Source organism: Lepisma saccharinum, chromosome 2, assembly GCF_977018435.1.
Source record: "Lepisma saccharinum chromosome 2, izLepSacc3.1, whole genome shotgun sequence".
NCBI lineage: Eukaryota > Metazoa > Arthropoda > Insecta > Zygentoma > Lepismatidae > Lepisma > Lepisma saccharinum.
Genome location: NC_139230.1, coordinates 18,934,554 through 18,953,903, shown reverse-complemented (window position 1 = coordinate 18,953,903; position 19,350 = coordinate 18,934,554). Strand labels below are relative to the sequence as shown.

The window sequence follows — 19,350 nt, the reverse complement described above, 5'->3', positions numbered from 1 at the left end:
TGATTAACCCTTAACTACAATAAACCGTCTCTCAGACCGCTTTGAATTTATCTTTTACTTTATTTCACGAGGTCCTACCCATGTTGTTCAAATCTTATGTAGTTCTATTTTCGGCGAGTGGTCCGACAGACGTACCAAAGTAGTTACGTGTGTTTCTTTACGTAGTGTTTTAAATGGCTCATAACTCATTTTCAATTTCAGTAAAATATTACAATTACTTTGAACTACCTTTCTTTCGATAACATATAAAATATAACACAATTAAGCCTTGTTTCCATGATAAACACAAACTCAATATGCTGACCAAGGCAGAATTTATTTTATTTTAAAAATAATATAAACTAAACGTTACGTTTCAACCTTCTAGCAAGGTCTTCTTCATACTCTGTACCGAGTACAAAACAGAAATATATACACACACACAAAAAAAAAACTCCCCTCCCGACACAATATAATTAGAAAGTTGTTTTTCTAGAACATTCCTATCCAGGTGTTCCAGTAGGTGGCTATCTCATATCAACTGTAGTTTCATCTGACAGGCGATTCTGATAAACATTTCCTTTCATCTGGAACGTGGTTGGACTCCTTATATCATGATATTTTTTCCCTTACCCTTTATTTCTTCATTCCTCTTCCGTCTTCTCTCCTCTTTCGCTCTTGTCCTTTCCACTCTTTCTACCACCTTCTTCCACTGTATGTTTACCTTCAGTCCCCTATTCCAGTTCATTGTGTCTCCTTCCCCTTTCTTCTCTATTTTCTTGGCCTCCTTCCATTTTCTCTAGTATTCTCTTCTCTCTTCCTATCTTCATAGCCTCATCCCACTCTATGTCATGTCCTGTTTCTCTCGTGTGCTTAAATATCGCATTTCTCTCTCTCTTAAGTCGTACATCATCCCTACGTTCTTGCAACCTGTCTGTCAGCCTCTTTTTCGTTTCTCCTATGCACACACTCTGACATTCTTTACACTTCACTTCGTAGAAAACAGAGAAGAGGAAGGGATTGTGGAAAGAGTGGGAAGGACAAGAGCGAAGGAGGAGAGAAGACGGAAGAGGAATGAAGAAAGAAAGGATAAGGGAAAAAAAGATCATGAGATGAGTCCAACAACGTTCCAGATGAAAGGAAATGTTTATCAGAATCGCCTGTCAGATGAAACTACAGTTGACAGGAGATAGCCACCTGCTGGAACACCTGGATAGGAATGTTCTAGATAAACAACTTTCTAAATATATTTTGTCTGGAGGGGAGTTATTTTTGTGTGTACATATATCTTTCTGTTTTGTACCTTAATTCATTTGTACTAGGTACAGAGTCTGAAGAAGACCTTGCTAGAAGGTTGAAACGTAACGTTTAGTTTATATTTTTTAAAAATAAAATAAATTCTGCCTTGGTCAGCATATTGAGTTTGTGAACATAAAATGTAGAAAAAATAAGAATTTTAAATTTCAAAGAAATAAAGGAGCTATTGTTGCAAGTTTCGACTGAATTTCTTCCTCTTTGCTTAAATTACTTTACGTTTCTTTAACTAAACCATAACAATTGAAAAATGCTTTACGATATTCTTCTATAACCATGTCAAGTTACGTGAAACGCAACAGAAATTGAAAATAGCAAAGGAGCTATAGGTCAGAGTTCATAATCAGAACAGCGGTCTGACAGACCCATCATAGTGTGATTATGAACGTCCATAGTACTGTGGTGTATATATACACCACAGTAATTAATGGTGAAATATGTGCAAATACCGGTGCATCGACTCGGTCATAGCTCAAATATACATTTATCCCAGTGTACCTGCTCTAGTCTGCTGGCGTCCGTGGAGGACCCCTCCGTATCCACAGTCTCCACAGAATCAAAGCTGTTGTTTTCCACGGTTGGTGGCCTCTGCCCCGTTGGCCGTGGCTCCATCCTTCGAAGCCTCGAGGTGAGGATATTCTTGTAGCTCTGTCGTCGAGATTCGTAAGATGGCAGAGGGAGAAGATGAGGAGGCCATCTGCTGGGATCATCAGCAAGAAGAGGTTCCGTGTTCGACTCAAATGAAGTCGTGTAGCTTGTACCTTGGTCTTGCTCTGTTAAGAAATGAAAATATAGTAATCAATGCTGGTTCATTTAGTGTCTAATCGATTTTTAATATATAAATAATTAATATATTATAAATTACAACAAATCTAAATAAGTACGAGCTTGTGTGAATGTGTTGCCATATCCATAATTAATTCAGCTACTCATTTTTGTTTCTGTTCGTATAACTTTCTTTCTTATTATCAACATCATTTTGAAGTACTGTTTTGGGAAAACTAATGGCTCGTTCTCGTTCAAGCATCACAGAACAAGAGAGATAAACTCTATGTCGGGAATCACTTGTGCGAGGCCGCGCATAACGGTAGAGAAGGGGAGAAAGCGAGTGGGCGGAACTGGTAGCTGCAGTCGCTTTTTCTCCCGTTCCCTCTCACGCGTTCATTGGTCGAGCCCTCTCGAGTTACTACTTACGCAGATACTTGCTTTCGTTCGCTCGCTCCAGAGATTCCCGGGACGGAGTATACATTCGAATGATAATAACAGACAATATCTGAAATCTGTGGAGCAAGGTCGCGCATAACGGTAGAGAAGGGAAGAAAGCGAGTGGGCGGAGCAAAGCAGAGCGCGCTGTTGCAAACGGCTGCACTCACTTCCTCCCTCACTTGCGCAGAGACTTGTTTTCGTTCGCTTGTTCGGGAGATTACAGGGACAGAGTATAATTATAGGGAGAGTTTTTAAAATCAAAATTAGTACTTCAAAATGGTGATGCTAATAAGAAAGCAAATATTATTAACAAAGACAAGAATAAATAAATGGATTAATTAAGGAAAAAGCAACACATTCACACAAGCTCAACTTCCAGATCGCTAATACCTTTCTTACTCAAGCATTCTAGTAGCCGGCCCGCTGTAGTATTTGAAAACTGAGATGCCCTAGGCAACTAAATTTGACCCCTTTCCCATATACTTATTTAAACTCGATGGTCAATATCCGAAGTTCACCTCGGGTAACACATTGCGTGAAATGTTGAGTGTTCCGTCTCTCGAGAAAAGAAGGCAACAAATACATCAATTAACTATGGTATCCAAACTTGCCAATGGAAAAGAGATTCTCTAACTAAACTTTGTTCTAAAGGCTATGTTAATACCATGAAATAACCTCTTTAACATCTCGCATGGATGAACCAACATGTCAGAAATGGAACCCCTGAGGAGGATGTGCAAGTTGTTCAACTCAGTCTCTAGTAATAATCCTAGTATCGATCTTTTCAGATTTAAAAGTGATGTATTCTCTGAAAACCGTATATAACCAGGACACAATGAAGATTGTTATGTTGATGATTTCACCCTAAATTAGACTTTGTCCATATTTTTTTACCTTATTTGTTATAAAATACTGATTCAATTTCTCTGTCCTATGTTTACCATTGTGTCTTATATGTGCAATTTATTACTCAATATCTCTATTACGCTACTACTATTTACATGTATATAAGCTGATTGATTACCTCTGAAATTTAGATTCAAATATAACCTTAAAGTGCATTAATTCATGCAATGTAGTTATGAAATCAGTCATTTTTACAAGTATGTTGTAGATTGAAATATCATATTTTTCACTTGATTTTATATTGTTCACATGTCTGACTTTATATTGTTTATATATTATTTTCTTGTTTACATAATTGCTTGTCAACACTGTAATTGGGCATGTGCGTGTGTGTTCGAAATAAATAAATACTATTACTGAATGAAAATCATTACACTAAGCAATAATTATTCTTATCAATAAACATATTTAGAAAACACATACCTGGCGATTGATCTGGCGATGATCGGTTAAGCTCTACTACTTGTTCTGGATCTGACAGTTCATCATCCTCTTCCAGCGTTGCCCTCAACTCCCATAACCTTCTGTACTGTAACTGTAACGAAGAAAGATGGTGTTACATATGAGGTAAGGATATATGCTCAGAAAGTGTACATTGCAAAACTTACGAGCTGTAGGAGAAAAATCTGCTTTCTGACAATGAACATTTCTCCAAACAATGGAAAATCATAGATATGGAGTCGTAATTTTTAACCAGAAAATGTTGCAGCTAATATAATTCCCGTAGATTGACAACTCTGTATGTGGAGAAAGTTTGCTGATGAATATGGTAGAGTGCAAGAATGGGCTCCTGATGGAAAGCTGGACTTTCTAAAAGAAAATATTCAGGAAGTTTAACGTCGCTTTTCTGACAATAATTGCGACCCCCTTTAGTTTTGCCACCGCTATTTGCCCTTACCAAATTCTTTTCCGCCCGCCATATGAACAAATATGTGTTGGTTGCCTTCCCCTTCCATCAGCTGTGAATGAGGCAACCAAGTGTTCAAATTTCCCTCGTAAAGGGAACGGCAGGCTCTGGCTGGCAGAGAACAAACCACATGCTGTCTCCAGCGCCCCCTGTCACTAGGTGGAACCAGTCAGGAGATGTCTCGCAAGGTCCTCCAGTAGACGACGGACCGCCTAGTGGCGGGAAGTGTACCAGGGATAATCGTCTGGCTTGTACATTGCTCCACTTTTCTCAAAAAATGGAACAAATTAGTTTCTTAAACTCCACTACAGCCAATTGAACTAAAACCTCAGTACTTTTCAGGTCAAGAAGTGTAAAAGAGTAGAGAACACATACGCTCGGTACCGTTACGCTACAGTGCACGTGCGTGTGTTCAATAGAAGACAAAAAATAGAAATATACTATCAGGCAAGACGATAAATATCCGGCCGGCCTCCGTGGCGGAGTGGTTATCACTGCACGTTACGACGCCAGGGTCCTGGGTGTGAATCTCGGCCTGGGCATAGATGTTCTTTGTGAGTGTCCCTTCATCAATTTCATCACTCATCCTCATCTTCGCGATTAGCCAAAAGTGGCAGAAAAGCGATAAATCAAAATATCAAAAAACCAAATAAGAATCCGCTAACGGAAGCAGCTACTTTCCATTTCTGTACACAATTGATTGAACACCCAGGCTGGAATTTGAACCCGGGAACCCTGGCGTTGTAATGCGCTGTGCTGGCCACTCCGCTATTTCTGTATACATGTTACAGTTAAATTAATATATATAATATATATAATGTTGGCTTGGACCTCAGCAAACACGCGGTTGGTCATTCCGTTCCACACAGATTTTAGACAAAAAATTACTATAATCATCGTGATTAGCATCATTAGTACAATATTCAGTAAAAGCATTATGGAACCTTCTGTATTAATTTTAGAAGTTCTTAAATTTTTTGTGCACGTTTGGCGCCAATTTTTACTTCCTCTGAATCTTTTCCGGCATCGTTACTGTTTCATAGGACAACAATCAACAGGAACAATGGGTAAATTTAATAATAATTCTAGAAATTGAAGAAAAAAGGTAAAGCTGTATCCTGTGCATTGCACCGTACCTTCAAGACACCTTGGGGGTGTGAAGGTAGGGCTCAAAAAATTCTCGATCTCGGTCATAGCTGAAGATGATGTGATCAGTACCACTCTTCGGCCATCTTTACTCCCAACGTTGCACCCAGGTACCCACTGATTAAGAGGCTGGGTGAGCCACAGAAGTGCTCTGTGCAGGGACAGTGAAAAATTTCCACCTGAAATAACCTTCCCCCGTAATAGCTCCTCCTAATAATTCGAAAAATGGATTTTATATTTCATTACTGTATTCAACCGATGCACAAGTACGTTGGTTTATTACTCAGATACCTTCTAGCAGATACATACTCGTAGATGTTTTCCTTGTAAGAGCAGCCTCCCCGATGGCGCAGTGGTAGCGTGATTGCCTTATAATCAAGAGATCCCGGGTTCGATACCCGGTGGAGGCACAAGTGGTTCGGATTCCACTTTAAACTGTAGGTCCAGTCCCGATTAGCTTTATAGTGCATAAAGCGGACTTAAAACACCAAGTCAACCAAGCTTGTAAGAGCTACCACATGATATCCTGAACATTAAATTATGTATGAGAGAGAATTTATTTAAATGAGCAATATTTATTGTATGCTTTGTACGAAAATTAATTTGATTTTATTTAGCGTCACTTTTCTTCCACTTTTGGATAATCGCGACGAAGAATATAAATTTGATACTTACCCTGAGACTGTCCCTATCTCTTTCGGTAGGCTCCATGATGTCCTCATCTTCTACATAATAATCTACAATATCTTCTACATTGACCTGAAAATAGAAGACAATTGTTACAGTAAAAGTATGCACAGCATATATTTTAATACAATACATAGCTTGAAATAACCAAATCAATAATGAAATAGAGAAGAATTTTGATAAGTTGAACATGTCGGGAACATTTCCATAAGAAATCATTTTTAATGGAAATGTAGTTCGTTTTACAAAATTTGCTTTCTTTAGCAATAATTGCATAAGTTACCACGAGGATCAATTTACAGATATCCTGATAAGCAGGCAACAAATGCATCCTTTTAACTAGAGGGGAGATAACTTCATTCGTATATTTAAATAAAAATTCAAAACGCTTAATTTTCAAGCTATCATGATTCAAAATTTGAAAAAAAAAAATCATCACTAGTAAAATATTTTAATCAGAGTATGCAATAAAATATATCAAATGACAAAGAAATATTTGTTTATCAATATGGTAAGGTCAAAATATGATTCAGGAATAATACAAATTATAAGATGTTTTAAAATCTTAACTATTCATGCAAATTGCACAGTTTACAACTTAAAATGCAAAATTACTGTAAATGATACAGTTTTGAAAGACGACTGCACATAATGCGGAGGCAGGGCCGGCGGAAGGAGGGGGCGAACCGTGCCGCCGCCCAGAGGGGCAAATTTATAGGGCGGCAAAATTGGAAGAGAAGAGAAAATAAGCTTATTGAAAACTTGGAAGTTATAATATTACTGATAAAACTTATTCGAAATAGGCTCAATTTTATTCCACATAAATGTATAGTGAGCAAATATCTACAAAACATTAATCTCAATGTGATAGATGCTGTTAGATTTCTTGCAAATATATCAGAGCACTTTGGAATAAGAAGAAGTAATGAAAAATTCCAATTACTTAGTCAGTGGCGGCGACTGGTTTTAAAACAAGGGGGTGGGGCAAGGTGCCAAAACTGGTGGGGAGAAAGATAGTATATTTCCATTTGTAGATAAGGTTTAGCATAGTGCGGAGGCACAAGTGGCGAGAAGTGGGGGGGGGGGGAACTGCCCCCTCACTTCTCGCCACTAATTGCAGCACTCTGCTTAGTTGATGCGAAAGAAATAGAAATTAGATATAGTGGATCCAAAGATAGGTAATACCACAGATAAGGAGATAGTGTCGTCCTGCAACCCCACTCCCACTGCCCATCACCATTCATCCTACCTCATGCAGAAAAGCGACCATAGATAATAGAAAAACTTAAGCCTTCATACTCAAGTAGCAAAAGTGACAGAAAATCTATGTAAAAGTAGGGAAATTAACAAAATGTAGATTAACTAAAAAAAAAAACTATCGTTCGCTGCAGAAATTTCAGTAACTCCTATGTATTTCTTACAATATCATGACACACAGATACCACCGATACCGACGCTTGAAAATTGGAACTATTACAAATTAACTAACTCTCTGGCCTTCTTAAACCTGATGGTTTATATGGCTGTAGAAACACAGGCCTTCCATCTGCTCTTATCATGGACAAGATCAATTCAATATTTTCCACCCTTTCCGATTTCCTTTATGTCCGTCTCAACGTTATTCCTACATCTTCGTCTTGGCCGGGCCTCCCAGATGGCGCAGTGATAGCGTTGTCGCCTTGTAATCAAGGGGTCCCGGGTTCGATACCCGTTGTAAGAATGTAGTGGTTCGGATCCCACTTTAAACTGTAGGTCCAGTCCCGATTAGCCTTCCTGTGCATAAAGTGGACTTAAAACAACAATTCAATCAATCGTCATGGCCGGAATATGAGGATATGTATCATCTCGATTATCCGTAAGCGTTATTGTTGACAGTTTATTGACACTGTTGCCGCATGAAAAATTTTAGCTCCAAACGCCAGGAAGAAATGTAGCTGTAGCGAAATTTGCGCTACAAACTACAGGAATTTTGTAGCTTCGCTACAGTTATTTTAAGAATGTAGCGCCGCTACAAGCAATGCGATACTTCCAACCACTGTTAAATTGCTGACATGTTTCTTTGAAAAGTACCCGATTTTCTTACGTTTTTTATTAGCCTCTAAAATTATTATCACAACGGCCCGTTTACGATCATTTTGACCCTGAAATTCACCCTTACACCCGCCTAAATAATGTTCTTGAACTCCCACCGCAATGGAAGAATCTAGATAAAACCCTGACTTTATAATTTTCTTGAATACCGCCCGACAAGATATTCTAAAGTTACTGTTCGTCATTTAAAAATAATTCAAACAATTTTTTTTAGTTCGTCGCCATGCAGTTTTAAGAAAAGGGTGTAAGACTGCCGTCCAGAAATATTGCTGCGATTATTGAATTCACTCAGTAACGTTTATTATATCTATTAATGTGGTATTTATGTCGAAAATGCAAAAGAAACGCAATATAAATAAATCCACATAAACGATTTATCTCGTTGCTCCGTACAGAATATCTGTGTTAATTGCTTGAGCGTTCCTTGAAAAAGTACTGGTTTTTATAACGTTGTTTCTTCAGTAACCTCTTATCTGTTAGGAACGAGTATAATAGTCAGGTATTTTCCAAAATCTAGTCTTTAAATAGATGTACATCATACTATGGTTTCCTAACCGCTAGTAAAAGAAAAGCAACGCCTTCGCGGTCAGTTTTCAATGTCGAAGCACTGAGGCAGAACTGAGGCTTGGCAGGTGGAAGGTTTTCTCGGAATCCGCTGTTGAAAATTACTAGTGCCATCTCTTGTCTTTTTGTGGAAGCAAGATTTCGAGTGGTGCCTCTCAGCGCCTCCTACCATAATATTCCGAAGCTTCTTGCGAGAGCCCGATCCCAGCGGGAGGTCCGTGCAGCGGGTTTCCTGCCTTCGATGAAGATCTGCTTATACAGGGTGTCTATAAAGTCACTTAACATTTCTGCATGAACAGGATTTATGGTACAAAATTCAATATGTACTGAAATATATATCACAGTAGGACACAAAATCAGTATAACTCAATGTGACCACCCCTCAAATTTAGGCACATATGCCAATAATCCACAGCCCGAAACACCTTCTCCAACAAAGCTGGTGTAATCTCAGCAACTGCGGCCGTAATTCGTTGTTTCAACTGGGCTATGCTGTGGATCCTCGCCCCGTACACCTTAGACTTGATAAACCCTAAAATGAAAAAGTCTAATGGGGTCAGATCGGGGGGGGGGGGGCAACTCCCCGTTGCGAGACACGACCAATCCATCTACCGGTGAAAACTTCGTTTAGGTGTTCACAAACGATGATGGCAAGATGGGGTGGTGTCCCATCCTGTTCGTGCATAGTAAGAAGCTTGGTGTGCCCCAATCCACCGTGCTGTGAGCCACAGTTGGTAGATGCTGGGATTATGGATACTGAGTCGCGTGGTCGATGCGGTGGGGCTACGTGTGATCGCGTCCTGTACATTTTCCACAATTTGTGATGTTATGGCTGGCCTACCAGGACGTTCTTCATCCTCAACACTACCTATTCACTTGACTTTGTTGACCAGGTTCTTAATGGCCAGCCTGGTGGGGCCTGGTTTTCTGAATTTCCGAGTGAAGTCCGTTTGCATCTGTTCATACGTCATCCACGCAGACGAGCACAAACAGCGGTTATTCTCTCTTCTATAAAGGTAAAAAAAGTAAAGTAAAAAAAAGGTAAAGCGCTCCCCTGTGCATAGAACCACGCCATGAAGGCGTATAGGGGGTGTGGGGGTAACGCCCCACACTTTCTTGATCCGGTCATGAGTGGGGGTGATGTGATCAGCATCACGTCCCTGACCGCCTTTACCCCCCAGGGTATCCCCCAGGTACCCATGTTATTCGACGCTGGGTGGGCGCCGGGGCCGCTTCCAACCTTAGAAAAGTTCCCGGATTTGATCATGGTAGTCAGACGCGTTACCGACTGAGCCACCGCGGCCACATTCTCTCTTCTATAGAGTACATTTTATCAGATCACTTGGAAAAAAGAAAAGATTTGTCATTAGTTCATTGAAAAGTTAAGTGACTTTATAGACACACTGTATATCCTTATCTGTGGTAATACTGTACATGTCCGAAATCGAAAGAAGCAGTAGTTCCAATATGACGAAACTTGTCAAAGATCCGCAAACACGGTATAAACTCGATTTCTTGCTTGATATTAGTAAGCTTAAAGACATGCAATCTGAACATGGGCGTCGGGAGGGGGTTCGAACCGGTCCGTCGATCACTCCTAGAAAATTGACGTAGTTTCTTTAAAGTTCGAAAAGAAAGTTTTGTCAGATCTGGAGCTCGTTACTTTTAATGTTAATTGAAGAAATAACCAGTTAATATTCGAACAGAATAACCAAAGTAAAAACAGCGTTAGATCGAAAATACAGTAGTGTAAAATACAGTAACCAGGTTATGTTTTCATATTTTACCATTTAAACTAAAATAATAAATGGTCCTGTAGTTTTCATAATTCCAAAACAGTGAGTTCTATCAGTTCTGTGCGGTGAGGCGAAACAACAGAACTTTATTACTAACATTTTCCCAAATATTTATATTTTTCTTGGACAAGTTATGCAGAAGTTAACAACAAAATAAAATAACTATGCATTTCAGTACACTAACTGTATGAAGTGCATATTTACTAATTCGGTGGATCGATTAGATGTCACTCCCCAACAATATAATAATAATAAATTTGGAAAAAAGTGGGTTTATTTTCATTGGTTTATAATAGGTATTATATCATAATAATCAAGACAATGATAATAATGATTATTATTGTTGTCATTTCTACTATTCAAGTTTTATCAATGGCCTGACCGCCCCTATAAACAATTCTGGCGACGCCCATGCATCTGATCTTTTGTCTCAAAAGTGTACAAAACTTGCCTGTTTATTAACACATGAAGGCTCCAAATATATTTACCCTACTGGTTTAAAAGATGAACTGAAAGTACTTTAGGCTGTCATAAAACAGAAAAGTGCACCAAAGGAGACCATACGAAAAATAACATTACATGTATTTTTTTTAAAAAAAAATCCAATCATATCATAGGCCTTCAATGGTAAAAATATGAGCCCAAGTCTTCAAGGCATTTCTTTCCTAATACTTGTTAGGTTGTTACATTTAAGATAGGACGTATAAGGAAATTGTAACTTAGTGTCGCATTTTTTAAAGTTTTGATGTGGTAGAGACATCCGTTTGTTCAATAGTGTAACATTATTTATTTTATTTATTATTTTAATTTTGATGTTTTACTTAGGAATATATTGATTTTGATTTTCAATTTCCCGTTGCTGCGTAGTGAGACGGGGGGGGGGGGGGGTTGAAGGGAAGCGGCATTGGTCGCGGTTGCCCAAGGCGGCGAAATGGCTAGCGCCGGCCCTGTGAGGAGGGTTGTAAATTTAGCATCATTCATTTTATTTATCACTAAAAACTCGTTGATCAGAACCGCGTTTTCCGAAAATCTGGTTTATTCGAAACTACTTTTAATAAAAAAGAATTATAACCCAAAACATTTTTATACATTTACTATAATATACAGGGTGTTTCCGGGCTAATGATACAAACTTTCAGGGATGATAAAGAAGGACACATGTATCAATTTAAGATAAGGAACCCTGGTCCGGAAACGACTTAGTCGAAGGTTATAAGCGAAAATCGGTGTATGAAAACGTAATACTTTTATTACCTGCACAAGTTTCACAAGCAAGAGAGTGTCCTGTTCCGTGGCCAGCTCGATCACCTGATCTGACCCCACTTGATTTCTTCTTGTGAGGTCATGTGAAAAAGTCTTGTGTATGAGGCCCCTGTCGAGACTGAAGAGGATCTCCTGATAAGAATTCTCGCTGCCTGTGACATTATTCGAACGACCCGGGGTTGTTCCAACGGGTACGCCAGAACTTTGTGCGACGATGTCATGCCTCCAGCGAAGCTGGGGGACGCTACTTTGAACAACTGTTGTGAATGTAGCAGCTTGTGAAACCTTTGCAGGTAATAAAAGTATTACATCTTCATACGCCGATTTTCGCTTATAACTTTCGACTAAGTCGTTTCCGGATCAAGGTTCCTTATCTCAAATTGATACATGCGGCCTTCTCCATCATCCCTGAAAGTTTGTATCATCAGCCCGGGAACACCTTGTATATAACACGTAATATACATATTGTGACTCAGTTTTATTATTTCTTGTGTCATATTCGCTATGCTTCTTTAGTGCACAGGACATCATGTTATATGACGGATCCGGTACCCGGCGGCAGAACATAGTGGTTCGGATCCCACTTTAAACTGTAGGTTCAGTCCCAATTAGCCTAACTTTGCATAAAAGTGGACATAAAACAAAACTCGAACTACATGTTAAATGCAATATATTCCGAATATTGTGGAGTTTTGTTTAACGAAAACGGGTGCGGTCCCATCTAATTCGAATAAAAAACTTCTTAGCAATAAAACAATTTTTGCAGTTGTGCTGATTTACATCAAAGTCTACTTTATGTTCAGAGAGGCTAACCAGGACGGGATCTACAGTTTCAAGTTGGATCCAAACAGGGCCGTAGCTACGGAGGGGAAAGGGCGAGGGCGATCGTCAGAGTCAGAGAGGATGCCCAACGAGCTAAAAGGGTTGGATAGGAATAAAAGTCGCCCTTTGAAACGATTGACGCCCTATTAAATTACTTAATATTATTGCCAGTTCAAAAAAAATCAAAAAAGTTATTGTTCGCTTCGCTCGCAATGCAATTGTTTCTTTAAATCACCTCAAGTTTATACTTATTGCTTAAAAATAGACATTATATACGATTTCTTCATGGTGTTGTGATATCCAAGGTACCATGGCCGTATATATCCAGAAATAATAGATGGAGCTCAAGGATGGTAAAGTTTTAATAGTGATATAGGTTAATTAGTATTTATTTATAAACAATTTAAAATTATAACTAAGATAATTATCTCTCTAAATATTGGTATTCAGGCTTGATATATAATATTGTTTTTATACTTGACTTTATTCGAGTCAGGCTGTTATTTTCAAAAACCTACATTATACCTGTGTGTGTGTCTGATATTAATATAACTTTCAAAATCTTTTCAAACAATGAAATGTTTTGACCAATTTTGAGATGTTATTAGATTACGCAATTAGTGCAAAATGTTTACTAAACCAATGAGACGGTTTTGGACCCGTAAAACACTCCCCTTACATCATGCAAGGTACCGAGTAATAATGAAAAATAATTAAATATTGTGAATATTAAATAGAAGTTTAAGTTAGGAGAATAACATTCGTTCGAAGTCAGGGAAGCTACGGCTCTGGGTTCAAAGCACTGTGTAATGTATCTCCACCGGGAACTGAACCTGGGGCTTCTTGATTACAAGACAATAGCATTAGTGGGAGGTTCACAGTTGTAAAGGATATAAAATTAGACATTCAGTACTATGATAAAGCAGCCAATTACAAATTACCTCTTCTAGGCTCCCCGTGTCATTATATCTCACTTTGCTACAGCGTTCATCATCCTCAGGCTGGTTTCGCCTTAAACTCTGCCTCGTGTGCTCTCTCCTCCAGAAGTCTAAGCTGGTCTCTAGCGGGGTCCACTCTGTACTTGGTGCCCTTCTGGGCGGGTCACCGTCCCTCTCTACCTCCCATTCCAATACGACACCTAGCGGCGATCTCCTGAAATATGTAGATTTCTCAGTTACTCTCAAAATTCAGTGGTAGCACAATGCTATAATACCTTACGGTATTTCACCAAAGTGGTAAGATAGAAAACTTCATACATAGTACTGAAATACATTTATATTACAAGCACCAAAATGTAGACAACGTGGGTAAAGTAGATGGAGTAGGGGTTGTTATTGCCAATAGTCTACTACACATGTGTTGACTCCCAACGTTTTTAAGCCATACATAACTCATTGATCCATGAATTTCAAATATTTTATTTGGCCACTGTTCCTTTAGTAAAAATTTATGACAAAAACTTCTACAGTTTTGTACATTTCCAAAATAATCACAATTCAAGTAACTTTCACAAAAGGCAATCAAATCTCTTGTATTTGTTTTAATGTAATTGTAAGTTGCCCAAGTTCTAAAATTCTATCAAGTTAACTGTCAACTTTTATAGTCAATAAATATTTGTCATTACTAATAAATATGAAATTATTCATTTTGTCTATTCTCTGTATTTGTTTTTGTTTGTTTTCTACTGGATGATTAATAATAAATTTCATTCCACGATGGCATCACATTCTTCATTTCATCTCTGTAGACTTTTGGGAAGTACTTTTCTGCATAATCACAAGAATCAATTAACAACAATCGGTCTTATTAATAAGCTTAACATTTTAAAAACTGTAAATCGTTATCATAATATTTTCAAGTATGATAAGAAAAGAAGGATTTTAGAATGATAATTGGCACACAATAGATGAAACATTTTGATAATATTTCTTGGTATTCTTTCATAACATCTTTACAAAAGCATATGTTTTATATGTATGTAATAACGTCATAACTGTATATTTTAAATTTTATATTATTTGGATCACATTTTGTTGATGATTATTCCTCATTTTAATTTATATTTCATTCCTGGATGTATTGTGCTGTATGTGATGGTAGTTTCTTGGCTTTGTCTTTTCTACACTGTTATATTTTTCGTTCACAGACAATTTTCTTCGGGATATTCTTAACAGGAATTTAATGTTGATAGTGTTTCCAAATAGACAATATTAACAACCAGTATTCTTTTATTTCAGATCTTGTATCCTTTAATATACCTTCACTGCAATAACTATTTGGAATCTTTGCATTTGTAAAGTTTTCACGTTGTTCTTGCTGAATATCCCCAAAAGTTATACAGAAAATATAGCTACATATCCTCCATATGATTAAAGTATTTGCTGTATCTTCTGGAGAATGGATTTGATAGTTCTCAAAAGAACTTTCACAATTCAGTCAAACTAGAATTTGTGTTTGAATTTTTCTATTTCGCTTTCTATTTCATCGTCTCTTCTCCAATTATTGTCTACAATTTTCTATTTTTACAATTATTTGTTCCTCTCTTCAATGTGCAAATACCTCGCTGTACTACATCTGCCCAAGCGTTTTGGATCCTGTTTGCACATAGGTCATTTTCACAACTAATATCTGTAATGAACTTTCATTACAATTTGGTCTCGGTCTGGTCATCGATGCTAATTTCCGACAAATTTGCTCTTGGTATGCGACATTTCTTTGGTGCCGAGTATTTTAGTGTGCCGTAACTTATGAGTCATTTGTTTCCTTGTATATCAGTGAATTATCAATATGCATCAGTATGATTTGCATTAGTTCGTGTAAGGTTAGTTATTGAACACTAAAAAGAATTATCGATCAACTATGTTATATATTTGAAATATAAACCAAAGCAGTTCTTTATTTATCTTCACAGGAATAATTTCCCACTTTTGACATTTAATTTCATTCATTCTTTTCATTCTGTTTGCCAAGTATTACTTTAAAACTTCATAATATCCTGAATTAAACTTGGTTTAACCTGCGAATGTTTTAAACATTAATTCCAAGAATCATATCTGAACATTGCACTATTACGGGGCATCCAGAAATCTCAATGATCTTATTTTGCAAATACACTTGATATAATTTTGATGTTATATTTAAAAATTAAAATATAATTTTTTGAATAAAGAAGTGGAACGGTGTTTGGAAAATAATTTTGAGAAACTGTAACCCCGCCCCCCTCTATGCAATACATATATTGTCCTTGAATTTTGCAAGAATCCATTTCTATGATTCAGCCAAGCATTTGAGTTTCATAATTATTCCTCAGATTTTCAGAACATTCCATACTATACTGCATGTTTACACACACTTTCGATAACCAGAAGTTCTGCAAACTCTTTTTCCATTTAGCTTGTTAAGATGACCAGTCTTATATATCATTATATTCATATTATATGTGACAATTCCCATATAAAAGTACTGATTTGTTTTCTTATTATTCTTCATTGCACCATGAAGATAGTCTCCAATGTCATTGCTCAGGTTTATTTCTCCTCTGAATCAGTATTTCGCTATAAAAGTATTTTTTCCAAGCTCCCCATTCTCATACTTTAAGCAATGTTGGCGTTTGATATTAATATGCACATCGAATACGCTTTCCACATTTAGATAGTCATGTTACTGCAATTGCTGTACTATAGTAATTTGGAACAGAATCACTAGCTGTATTTTGTGAAAACTCTTTTTCAAAAATATTTTTTGAGCCTATGAGAATTAAGTACTTCGCTTATTTATACTATAATAAAAAGCTTATTATCTGCGAGTTCTGTAGATTCCTTTTGTGTGATTGTATTTCATATTTGAAGGATTAACTTTTCATTTTCCTTCATGACGTTGATCCTCTGTTTTCTACATTCAACCAGGAATTACAATGTGCTAGACATGTCTGCAAATATCGAATGTTTCCATTTGTTGTTCTTCTATTTGTTAATTTTATTGAATTGGAATTCTTCTTTAATTAGTGAACGTTAACTTCGGCTGGATAAGCCTCACTTGTTTTAAACATTATTCAAATCTGATTTCTTGTGCAATCCATTTTCTTTGAATTTGTATTTAGACTTGTAACGGTGTGAACCTGAATAATAGTTAATGCTTCATTGCGAGCCGATAAATATGTTCTCCATTTGCTCTTGAATTTAATTAATACTTGAGAGCTGACATGTTTAGTCTTTTTTTTTAAGTAGCATCTTGCAAAAAGTAGAAATTAATTTAAGTTATGAATTATTCATAACTGAATTTTTTTCCCCTTAAATAGGTGAAATTTATATATTGAACAATAGCAGGTTCATTTTAATTGCAAAAGTCATGCCACAACATCCATGATGTTCATTAGTAGCATCTTATGTGAGCAAAATGTTGCTTATCATTGCTAACGAGGGCAAGAATATTCACTTGGCATGATTTGAATATCTGTTCTATTTTCCTCACAGTTTGTAATAATAGCGTTAGATATTTTTGAATGGAATAATCCTACGTCAAAAATGTCCGTATTCTTCTTTTTCAATTTTATATACAGTAGCTTGGTCTCAGAGGCATGCGAAGACTGCTCAGAAGATAAGCTTAATAAAACATGCAATGATCAATACATAATGTTGTTGTTGTAAGAGTAAACACATGTGCTTTCGAAAACAATTTTGTATCAAAATGATGAGTTTATAATTCATGGTACGCTTGTAATTATATCTTTATTTCTATAGCATATGCAATATGTTGAACATCTAGAACAGAACTTTTATCATGTTTAATGAATGAACGATGATATTCCTTGTGCAGAAAGCTACCATGTTGCATATGATATGAAAAATAAAGATATTGTAAATAGTGACTCTAGGACACTCTTCTGGCAATTAAAAAGCTTTATTTTTTTTACAAAAGCATTGCAATTCTTGTAAAGCTTAGTTATAGATTATAGGCACTTAGACTTTTCTACACCTGGAATAGGATAAGGAGGGAATCGACATGATAATATAGTGGTAAGCTGCCACCGGCACCAGAAATCTAATTGCTTTGATCTGAGCATCCAACATGGCTCTGAGACGAAAGAAAAAGCACTAAAATTGAAGATAAAAATCAGTAACACAAATCATACATTCAATTTTGCAGAAAACAAACACATGACGTAGGATTAAATTAATCTTTGTGAAGAGACAGCTAGTTTATATTTAAAACAGTGCCAGCAATTTCAATTTTTTTTTGTTAAATAAAAATATGTGTCGTACCGGTGTGCCTTTTATTATATGTAATCTGGTTTTATTTTCATTGACAGGTATTGAAGCAAGATTAGATTTCCGAGCCAGTGACATCCTTGTATTAAAATTTTAATCAGTCGGAAATTAAATTAGAGTTTTGTTAATAAAAAATTGATCTTGTACTTCAGTTATGATACTTTTTCTTATCGTGAAAAATAGTGTTTTTTTTTCATTTTTCTTTAGTATTTTGGGTTTCAATATTCATACCCATGGTGGGATCCTTTGCTATCTTGGCTCTTGAGTTCGGCGCTTCTAGGGTCTCTCCTGGTGGAAGACGTTCTCCGGGGTGAACCGAGTGGAGACTCTCGTGGACTGGCAGGAGGCGTCACTTGGTGTTCCGGCGGGGCTATCGCCCTCCTGTCCCTGCGAATGCTGCCCCCACCGCTGCTCCTCACGCTCCCCCTCGAGCTCTCCCTGCTCACGGAGCTCCCCGCGCTGTTGTGGCGGATCCGAGAGCTTCCTCTTCCATGCCGGAAGCTGGACTCCTTCTCCTCGACGCTCCCGTGGTGGATTTCGACCGTCACCAAGGTGCTCGATGATCGTCGTTCGTTGCCTGGTTCAGCCTGTGGGAAGAGTTTGGGTCAACAACACAACATTATGACCCACCAAAATAAATTTCTCAAGTGTAATGCGGTTTCTTACCTTCTCAACAGTGCTTGTGCACTGACAGAGTAATCAATTCGGTTTATCTGTCCAAACCAAATAAAACACTCCAAAGCCAAAATAAATATTGTATGTAACAAATTCAATCTCTCTTTATGTCCAAACAAAATAAAGGAATCGAAAGCCAAAATAATTATTGGATCTTTATGTAATAAATCCAAATTCTCTTCATGTCCAAACAAAATAAAGCAATTGAAAGTCACGATAAACATTACATGTTTATTCAATAAATCCAAATTCTCTTTGTGTCCAGACAATATAAAGCAACTGCATGCCAAAATAATTATTGGATGTTTTATGTGATAACAATAAAATAAAAATATCTGTGGCGAGTCATCCGAAAGTCAAGATCTGCCCGAAGTTCGTTACGATTGCTCACGATGCTTGGGTAACACAGAAAGTTTGGTGCTCCCACCGGGGATCGAACCCAGGTTAAAATGCTCTAACCATTCAACTAAGTGGAAACTCTGTACCAGCTAGAAATCGCCCATGTTAATTCAATTCTTTGAAGAACTGAATTGACAAAATTCAATCTTTTTCAAAGAAGGAAAAGTACCGCTGGCGCACACCGTTCCCAGTATCGAAATTTGCATACAATTATTTAACAGTAGAAACAGGCCCCATCCCCAGGACATGAACACATAAATGAACTAAACATTCACATTTTCTTGATGCACTAGACAACGTCAATGTAAGCATTATTACAAGAAATAAG

The 19,350-nt window shown here is 37.3% G+C and overlaps 1 protein-coding gene and 1 non-coding gene across 4 annotated transcripts in view; one reads left to right on the top strand and one right to left on the bottom strand.

Annotated features, from left to right (window-relative positions):
- LOC145983943 (uncharacterized) overlaps nucleotides 1-19,350 on the bottom strand; it is a 305,676-nt gene that overhangs the window by 11,347 nt on the left and 274,979 nt on the right. For all 3 annotated transcript variants that reach the window (XM_083117135.1, XM_083117136.1, XM_083117137.1), the window contains 5 exons: nucleotides 18,180-18,535; nucleotides 13,623-13,833; nucleotides 6,134-6,217; nucleotides 3,829-3,940; nucleotides 1,792-2,066 (listed from right to left, as the gene is read on the bottom strand). In XM_083117135.1, the coding sequence (XP_082973261.1) occupies nucleotides 1,792-2,066; nucleotides 3,829-3,940; nucleotides 6,134-6,217; nucleotides 13,623-13,833; nucleotides 18,180-18,535 (1,038 nt within the window). The remainder of the gene's footprint in view (nucleotides 1-1,791; nucleotides 2,067-3,828; nucleotides 3,941-6,133; nucleotides 6,218-13,622; nucleotides 13,834-18,179; nucleotides 18,536-19,350) is intronic.
- On the top strand, nucleotides 5,794-5,868 carry TRNAI-UAU (transfer RNA isoleucine (anticodon UAU)). The gene has a single exon. It is a non-coding gene; the product is annotated as a tRNA-Ile (tRNA).